The sequence below is a fragment of the Coturnix japonica genome, chromosome 3, assembly GCF_001577835.2.
Source record: "Coturnix japonica isolate 7356 chromosome 3, Coturnix japonica 2.1, whole genome shotgun sequence".
Lineage (NCBI taxonomy): Eukaryota > Metazoa > Chordata > Aves > Galliformes > Phasianidae > Coturnix > Coturnix japonica.
Genome location: NC_029518.1, coordinates 34,157,744 through 34,167,255, shown reverse-complemented (window position 1 = coordinate 34,167,255; position 9,512 = coordinate 34,157,744). Strand labels below are relative to the sequence as shown.

Here is a 9,512-nt window from a genome sequence, read left to right as displayed (position 1 = left end):
GTTCAGCCTCCACTGCCAAACCACCAGCATCAGCCTCTGATGTTCTAGGCCAAAATAAAATAGGATGCATTACTTTTGGAGCAGCCCTTGCAGTTTTCTACTGGACTTCCTTCATTCCTTCTATTTGTTATAATTTCCCTCTCCCCACTACAAGTGAAAATGTAGCTACTGCACGGCCTTCCCTTTCCCATTCATTACATGTGTCTCCACAGGCGGTGACTGAGATTCACCACAAAAATCACAGCAACACAATGTAGTCCATGTCCTCAAACAGAACTTTCCTCCTTCAAGAACCTTACAAGATTAAAGCCCACAGAACAAGCAGAAAAGGAACTGGAGCAAAGTGAGCAGATATCTGTAAAAGAGAGGCGAAATGAAGCCAAAAACATGGTTCTGACCATCTCCATTTGATACAAAGGTCTGTTTATTACCCAACAGTGTGACAGTGTATACAAAGACAGTGTGGAATGTGAAATTTACAGCAAGTTTCAGTACATCATGCACATCTACTATTGCAATGGTATTTCAATAGTTCCAGAACGTTAAGCTGAATAAATACTCCTCAGTTCAAAAAAATCTTTGACTTAGACATAAAAATATATAATATTGCACTTTTTTTCTTTTACAAGGCCAGACATTTTGCATATTGGTTTGTAACAAGTGGAACTTTATAAAAATAAGCCTTTGTGAGCAACATCCCAATTCAAGGAGGACAGAAGCTTCCCCAAACCATCACACTTGTATTTTGTCGCTTAAGTAAAGCACATCACTTCAACATGAGCCAAGAAGCCTTTCAGGCTGTATTTGGACCTTACATCAACATTTAGACAGTGAAAAACATGACTACAGCCACCCCATACAACACTGCTACAATAGATGCAGGCTACAATTGAGTTCATACAGCTGCTTGCTTAACTGAACTAATAAACCAATCTGTGACGTGGACTGAGAAGACTTCAGTTTTTCCAGTTTGAAAACCCCCAACATCAGGAAGTTGCAAGAATTTCTATACGTTTCTATATTCATTTGGAATATTCTGAAGGGTACAGTTATCCTGTATGCACGTCTTCACTACCATTTCATAACACAGTACTTGGGAGGCAGATGAGCCTTAGACCTAAGACAGAGCAGTTTGTCTGTATGACAGTAGTGGAATATGTCAGTGATGAAACAGCGAAGGTATGGAGAAGAAAACTACATCGGTTGTGTTGCACTCTTGTACCATCTGCAGGACTGGCAGGCACTCACACAGTGTCAGTCAGGTCTTGAAGTCCATCAGCTTCAATGTTAGTTTTTCTATCTGGCCTAAGAATTCATATGTAAGCTATTAACAACGGCAGCTTATTTCTGCTGCCCCCTCCCCCCTTCTCAACAATAGCACCTAGGAATAAACAGCTTATTTGCACAGAGTACCTATATAAACTGTTCTGAATTACTCAGTGCCTCACAAACATTGATTCAAACACCTTACAGTGCACTGAAATTCAACAACACAGAGAATACGAGCACATCAGTGCCTTCTCCAGTACCATATTTAGAGCTCAGGATGACAGGCTGTATGACGTATGTGCAGTCTGCCACAGGACCGCAATAGCCGGGTGTTACAGACAGAGTTAACGCTACATGGAACACAAAACCGAAACACCATTTAACTATTGCTTGGTGAAGCCGTGAGGTGTCTGCCCATCCTCTTTGTGTCCAAAGACTTTCACACCATCTCAACAGAGAAGACAGCAGGAGTTGCAAATAAAGATGGATCTGATTTTTTTTCCAGTATTACAATAGCATTAAATGGTGCAAAAAGCACCTACTGAGTTCTTTGCTTCCCAAAAAAAGCAATTTTGAATCATCTTGGATTTAAGTTTCGGGTCACTTACCCCAGAGCAAACACCACCACCCCTGCCTCATCAGATATACATACGCTGATGTTTTTATACATATTTACAGAGCTTCACACTGCCGATATGTTACTACACAGGAGGGAATAACACCACTCGTCCCGTTAGTGAAAGAGTTGCTTCCAAGAAGTGATCTAAAAAAAATACTATTACATTTTGTATTGCAGCATTTTGACTTGTAGGACAGAGCATTTATACGCCACTGTGCTGGTACTGGAGCACAAAACCAGAGCTTCCTGGTGACTCCATACACTTCAGCTTTGTGCATGCAGGTACAATTTATAACTGCCTTAGGCTGCCTTCTGGTTTTCATCTACGCAGCCATTCTAGAGACATTCAAACTATCCCAAAATCCAGTTAATCAAGAGATTCTATAATTTATTGTGGATTTAAAGTGCACGGAGACTTGAATGAGCAGCAAAAGTAGTCATCACCCAGCTGCATAGCTGCTAAGGAACGAATAGAACATGGGTAACTTCAAGCGCTGCTGGTCCTTGCGACACCAAGCTATTACATTCCCATCACTGTTTGCTGTGAACAAGTGATGACCGTCACAGGAAAAGGTAAGGCTGAAAAACAAGAAGATATTTTGGTATCAGATCTGGCTATTTAAAGTGCTAGAAGACATTAAAAAGCCACATGAGCGTAGCTGACAAAAAACAGCTCTCAGGTAGGAGAAATGAAGTGAGTGCATTAACGTAGCAGTGTGTGCAAACCTGGCTACTCAGCTTTGTAACCAAACAGGCCCAACTGCAGTTCTGCCCAGCTCTTCAGCATGCCGTGCAGTTTAGCATTTATTCGCAGCAACAAAGAAAGAGTGGGCTGCCCTGCCCTGCTACCTCTGACAGGAGGCTTTTCAGCACTGAACAAGGCTCTCTGAACTTACCTGCTGACAAACAAATCCGTCAGATTTCACAGCACAGCACCAAGCATTTCCTGAGCTGTAACTACTGAAAACCCTTCCGTCATGCCATGGTTAGAAAACATGAAGGCCCGCATCCATTTTCTGTCACATTTAAGCAGAAAACCTTTTCCCTATATTTTTTTTTTTCCTTTTTAAATCAACAAGATCTTGTGAAATACGCTCCCTTGCAGTTACTGCTGTGCCAGTGCCCATCAGATGCTGCTTTTCGTTTTTAGGCAATAGATGTTTGAACTGTACATGATATTTCAGTAACGGTCACAACAGCATTCTTCAGAGTCATTTGCACCATGCCAACATCACATTTGGCAGAGCTCCACGAGACTCCTGTGCAGGGTACAGCACTCCTGAGGATATCGCTCTATCCTTCAGCTGTGCTCTGAAAGCACTTTGGCACGGTAACTCTGTTCTTCATTAATCAACAGGACTCTAATAGGCAAAATTACATAAGCACTCTAAAAAGGCAGCTTCCATGCTTCCAAGGCTCCTTTACTCTCTCCTATTTCCTTCCAGTATATATATATATATATATATATATATATATGGTATATATATATATATATGGTTAGGGAAAATGCAGTCCTTTCAATTATTTGAGGGAGAAAAATACCTCTTCTATTTGAGTCAGCTGAAGTTAATATCTCCCAGTTTTTACACAGATTCTGTGGAAAATATATTCAACTTAAAAAGAAGGGGAGCTATTGTTCAGTTCTCAAGGGAACCCTGCCAATTTCCTTCTGCTAGCAGCAGAACCCAGTTATTACTGTCATTACAAATACGGTACACTTGTGCCCACTTTGCTTTCATGAATATGAAAATGAAGTAGGATTGCATGGCTCTTTTTAAACATGCGTGTTCACCTCTTGTCTTCATTTCAAGTCCATTTTCAATACTCACAGCTATTCTTGGTTTTATTTTCAAAGAAAAATCCGTTTATTACATACTTGAAGTCTTTACCTTACAATAGGTTTCGCTGACTTAGAAAATGTTATTTCTCGTACTGGCTTCAAGTCCCATGTACTCCACAGTCTGAAAGAAAGATTAGTTTTTCTTAATATTATAGTCTTTACAAATATTGCAGTGATAAACAACCTATTTTAGCAGCTACTAAGATCTGAAAGTGGACAGCAGTTTGTCCATCTTCTTTAAATTCCCTATCAATTATATAGGTCCATCTGTGAGCTTATATAACACGTTCTAGTCACAGAAGGTTTGAAATGCTTACCTTACAACTCCATTTTCGAGCCCTCCTGCAATCACGTTGACAGATACTCCTTCAGGCTGGTTAGAGAAAGCAACAGAGCAAATACTCTCCCTGCAGTGCACATGTCCCACGAGATCACCATTAACGGTCCAAAGCCTCAAATCGCTCCCCCCTCCAACTGGAACAAAACAGAGCATGGCAGTATTAAACAACAAATCCAGATCACGGTTAGGTCTACATCACAGAACCTTCAATGGTTCAACATTTCTTGAAAGATGAAAGGTTCTGAATGACCTGAAGTGACGCGTGCTGCAGTAAACAAGCAGTTTAGAAGCAATTCTCTGCTTTTTTCTCATACAAACCACCAAGCCACAGCAAAAGGATTCAGAAGACACCACTTTGCATCCATGGAACGTTGTAATTACAAGACTATCATTTAACGACCAATTTTCACATACTAAGAGAGAAAGACGAAAAGAATCCAAACTTTTCTTTAAATAGCTCATTCTCATACCCCGGATTGCATGTAAGTAAGATACCTAAATACTAATCACAGGTAGCTTACCTAGTTATCTGGAATTATTTGCATTATTTAAAGTTCTACTAACCAACTAATACAGCTTTGTCTTTAAATGCTTTGTCTTTAAAGTGATTGAAACTCATGTTGTCCCCTACCAACACAAAAATACAATGTTTTCTAGTACAAGCTGGCTTATTTGTACAGCTGACTTCAGTCACACAAATGGAAGAACATCAAAGTCTTCACATCAGTTTGAAATCATTGGATCAGTGGAAGAAAACTGTCATTTAGGTAGAGCCTATTACCCAACCTCCACATCATATTAACAGACAAAATACACACAGAAAAATGAGTGAGATCTGACTTAGCTTTGAGATATATGTGATATATATCTATCTATCTATATGTATCTCTCTATCTATCTATCTATCTATCTATATATATATATCTCTGTGCTGTTGCACATGGGTAGTTTGAGTCACTGAGGACCTTGAATTACACTCCAAGTCCTCTACTCAAATAGATCTTAATGCCTTAGTCCAGAAACAGTGACTATACTAGAAAGCCTGCTTTAAAATAACATTGGGTGGAAGGTGGGGAGTGAGGCAGGGACAGAATTATTTCCCTCTGTAGGGGCCAATGCAAACATCTACATCCTTTACTATAGTTGTTAATCCTCTTTGCTCCAACACCTACCTAATAGTTTCTCAACAAATTCAAATATTAGGGTATTTTTTAGAAGTGCTCTTTGACCAAATACATCCTCAGTTGATTACCACACACGATAACCCAAACAATAACAAATCTTGTGATTTATCTGGTCTTCTGACTTGCAGCTTTGTCTGACAGACATACCTGAATCACACACTGTTGCAATATCACCAGTTGTTTCGCTGGCTGAAACTGCAGTCACGGGACTTTTGTGTCCAGCCAGACTCTGGACATAGCACAGCCTAAAAGACAGTCAGAGAACAAACAAGCCTAATGTCAGAATAAAACATACAAAAAGTTTTTTAAAGAACCTTTTTTTTTTAAGACTTATATTAATCCCAACCATCAGTTTCCTTAGTGATGGCATTTTTCACATTAACTCCAGAATTCCTACATACTAAGAGTTTCACTTCATATTAGTAATAGTCTCATGCGGGTTGGAAGGGACCTTAGAGATCATCGAGTCCAACTCCCGGGATTCGAGCCTCTGTGTAGCAGAGCGGCACTTCTACCACTTGCACCACAGGGGGGATTCGAACCCCAGGCCCTGGTGTTGCAAGGCGGCATTCCTACCACTGCGCCACCAGAGTAAATTCAGTTAACTTTAAAACAGGAAAGCACCAGGAAGTTGAAAACAAGTGCTGAAAGAAATGGTGGAAAAAGCTAGATGTACATATACCTGTTCAAATCCCATATAATGCAGGTGCCATCTTTGCTGACACTTATCATTATACTATACGGCTTGCACACAAACAAGCTTGTTATCTCTGCTGTGTGACCATAGAGATGGACTTGTGATTCCATTTCTATCTCTGAAGGCTGAAAAACAGCAACACAAAAATCATTAAAATTCTAATATCTTGTTCAAAAAAGAGACAAGGCAAAGAATAAGACTTTTCTTAGATTAACAACACTTAACCATCTGTAACACTTGAAGAGTTAATACATTTTCAACATTTGTCTGCCTTATTGTCAAGGTAGACCAAAGCAGTGCTTCATTTTTTGACTGCCTTTTGAAGGCCAGGAAAAAGAAAACACCCAAAATGCAACATGGAGCTATTAAAGAATTCTGACAATTCAGAGTTTCATACTGACAACACGAAAGACAATTAATGACACAATTCCCATTTATGCCTATGCATCAATCAGACCAAAATAGTCACGTTTCAACTAGTGTGTTTTATATAGTGTTCACCACTGAGCAGCTGACAAGATGCATCCAGAGCAGATGCTAGGAAGCAGATTTGCATTCCCTGCGGCCCTGACTTGGGTAACTGACTCAACAACAGAAGCTATAAAATTGGCAGCAAGGTCAGTCTGCCTGGGGCGTGTAAAACTGTCAGCGCTGGTGAATTCAGAGATGGTCTCAGAGGCAACATCTGTGCAGCAAAAACAAAAACACTTGCTTCTAAAAAATGCAGAGAACTCAAGAATCATAAGCCCACTATATTAAACTGGAACTCAAGCCTCAGTTATTTGTGAACTCACTAATTCTGGTGAGCAGGAACAGTGCCTGACTTAAGACCCAACTGATTTAAGCTTGTAAGACCTCCTTCAGCTTTTAAAGTCAAAGCTGCTGATCTCAGGAAGAGTGAGATGCAGATCACCAAAACTGAAAGAAAGCCAAGGCAGTAATCACAGCACATCTGTGTTCTTCCCAGTCTGAGCATCTGCTGTTTGCCACTGTTTAAAGTGGCAGGAAACTGGGGAGGCAGAGCAGATCTTACCAAAGCTCCCACCTAATGTAATGATTCAAGAGCAGTGGCACAATATTACTAGCGTTTGCCAATACTTGTATCAAGCTAAACTGGACAAAAGTTTTTTACAGGTAATCGCACAGCCATATCTAAAATGACTTGTCAATAAAGTTATAAACTCTTTGCTGAAACTAAGAAAAGCAGTAGAAGTTACTGCTGAAAAAAAATTAGACAAGCTCCAAAACTCTGCCTGAATCAGACAAGTTTTGGGTTTATTTGCGTTTTCATACCATGCTTATTGTTACATGGCATCAAGATTTCTGCTAGCATCTCCTCAGCACCTGCCACTAACACATTCAGTACCGTTAATCATGTTTCTCACTTCCCTCCACACTGCTTTCCCCCTTTGGGAATATGACAAAGTGAAGAGTCTTAGCAGTTAGTAAATATAGTGGTTGAGAATTCATTGCCACTCTCTACTGCATTGGAAACGTTCTCTGCTTTGGGGAAAAAACATTCCAGTCTCATTTAAGGCTTTCCAAAGCTTTGTCTTTTATACAGCTAAAAATTACTCTCTAATTTAGCAAGCTTTACCATGCCAGACAGCCTGAATACAGAGATCTGTGCAAATCAATTATCATCCAGATGATGAGGGCCAACTAACAGCAATGCAAGAACAAAAAAACATAAGAAAAACACAAATATGCTGAGATAAATCTATTTAACAATGTCAAAGATGATCCTTAAATATCAGTTCTGTGCAACAAAACTTACTGTACTGCTGGTGAACCTGTTCATGTATGCTGTGATGACACCAGATTTGCTACCTGTGAAAAGCTGGCAGCTGTCTGGGACCCAAGCACAACTTGTTACCTTGGAAAGACAAAGGGGGGAAAAAAATAATGAGAACAGCTACTAAGTGCTATTGTCATCATCAATGTGACCATATCCCATGGTATTTTTAATCACTTCTCCTAAGAAAAGCCAGGTGAAATACTAAAATGAGTTAAAGACAGATCCTATTGTAGGTCACATATAACATTACTTCAGTAACAAAATAAAGAGGGAAATTCTGTGCAGCTCAGAGTTCACAGACAAAGAGCAAGCCATATTAAAGACCAAAGGACAGATTTTTACCTGATGGAACTGTGAGCTCTGTATGAAATTTACTGGAGGTTCGCTCTGCTTGCTTTTCAGTCTTAAAATGTTATCGGCGTATCCCCAGCTGAGGATGGCTGACCACTGAATATCAGTGCTGTGCATGCTTCTCACACCTGAATGAAGGTACATAAGATTCTGTATCAGATATGAAATCAAAAGGCAGATCACTTTGATAGTCAATAAAAACTTAAGATCCCTGTTTTGTTGCCAACTAGAAAATAGAAAGCAACATCTCAAAACAAGGTGCTTTTTTAAACAGCTTTCAGAGACTACGTAAACATTCAGTATTCCCCAAGAACAGCCTGAAACCTGGACTAAGCTTTTTAAAGAAGCATTACATTTAGTGGGAATGGACTGAAAGGGAAGAGGTGACAGTGCTTCCCAGCCAGAGAAATGATTGCTCAGATCACCTAAAGGAGAAAACTATATACGTATGTTTTAAATGACTAAACACAAAGCCTCCGATGGGTCGTTTATTTATAAAACTTCCACTAACACATATTATACAGAGGGGGAAAAGGGGTAGTATGAGAGCCTGTTTGCACATTATTGATAAGAATCCTTCCAATATTTTTTCCCATAGCTTTTCCCATAGCTTTAAAAAAAACTCTTTATTATCCCTCCCAATGCCACATATCCTTCTCTCTTTTTTCCAGTTCCTTTTGGACCAGTCAGCAAGTCCTGTAGTTAAAGTGATTGAAGTATAAGGCACTAATTAAGTTTTTCATTACTAGACACATATAGATACTTTTGAAAATCACAGGCCAAATCTAATCATTAAAAAAGGTATCAGTCATGGAAGCTGTCCTTGGATTTATAGATCAGTCTTTGGCAAAAGAGATTAAATGTGGAAAGTTTACTGCAAAAGAGTGGTAGCACTAGATCTAAAAGTTTTACAGCTGTTTTGCATGGGTTATGCATGTAGAGAATAACCACAAATTCATACCTTGCTCCTTGCTATATATCATCAAAAGGCAAAACTTGCGGGACAAACCACATATAGCTTTAGTTGGCAGAGCCTGCAGAGAACCAAATCTTTCCCCATGTGGTTGGCTAAAACAGACAACAGGATCTGGGGCACTTGGAGAACCAACATATTCTCCCCACTTCAAGCCTTTTATCCAGGGCAATGGACTCTAAAACACAAACGAGGTGTAGATTAAGAGGTGGTAGAAACTTTTCAGAAAATTATCACTTCATTAGGGAGGAAGAAGAATCATTCATATCCTGTTCCCATAACTGACCACACAGTAAGGACTACTGAAGTATTGCAGAAGTAACAGAAAGACAGGTATGAAGCACTGTAGTATCATCAGCTAAACTAATAGCTTGAAGAGTTGAGATGGCATGCCGACAGTTCAAATAGCACAGTAAAATATTCCAGTTTCTTTAAATGCAA

General features: G+C 39.6%; 1 protein-coding gene across 1 annotated transcript in view; it reads right to left on the bottom strand.

Annotated features, from left to right (window-relative positions):
• Positions 1-402: 402 nt before the first annotated feature.
• LYST (lysosomal trafficking regulator) overlaps positions 403-9,512 on the bottom strand; it is a 73,906-nt gene continuing 64,796 nt past the window's right edge. The window contains 8 exon segments of the mRNA XM_015857824.2: positions 403-2,467; positions 3,778-3,849; positions 4,046-4,202; positions 5,400-5,497; positions 5,935-6,074; positions 7,727-7,825; positions 8,090-8,226; positions 9,060-9,249. Coding sequence (XP_015713310.2) covers positions 2,329-2,467; positions 3,778-3,849; positions 4,046-4,202; positions 5,400-5,497; positions 5,935-6,074; positions 7,727-7,825; positions 8,090-8,226; positions 9,060-9,249 — 1,032 coding nt within the window. The 3' untranslated portion in view covers positions 403-2,328.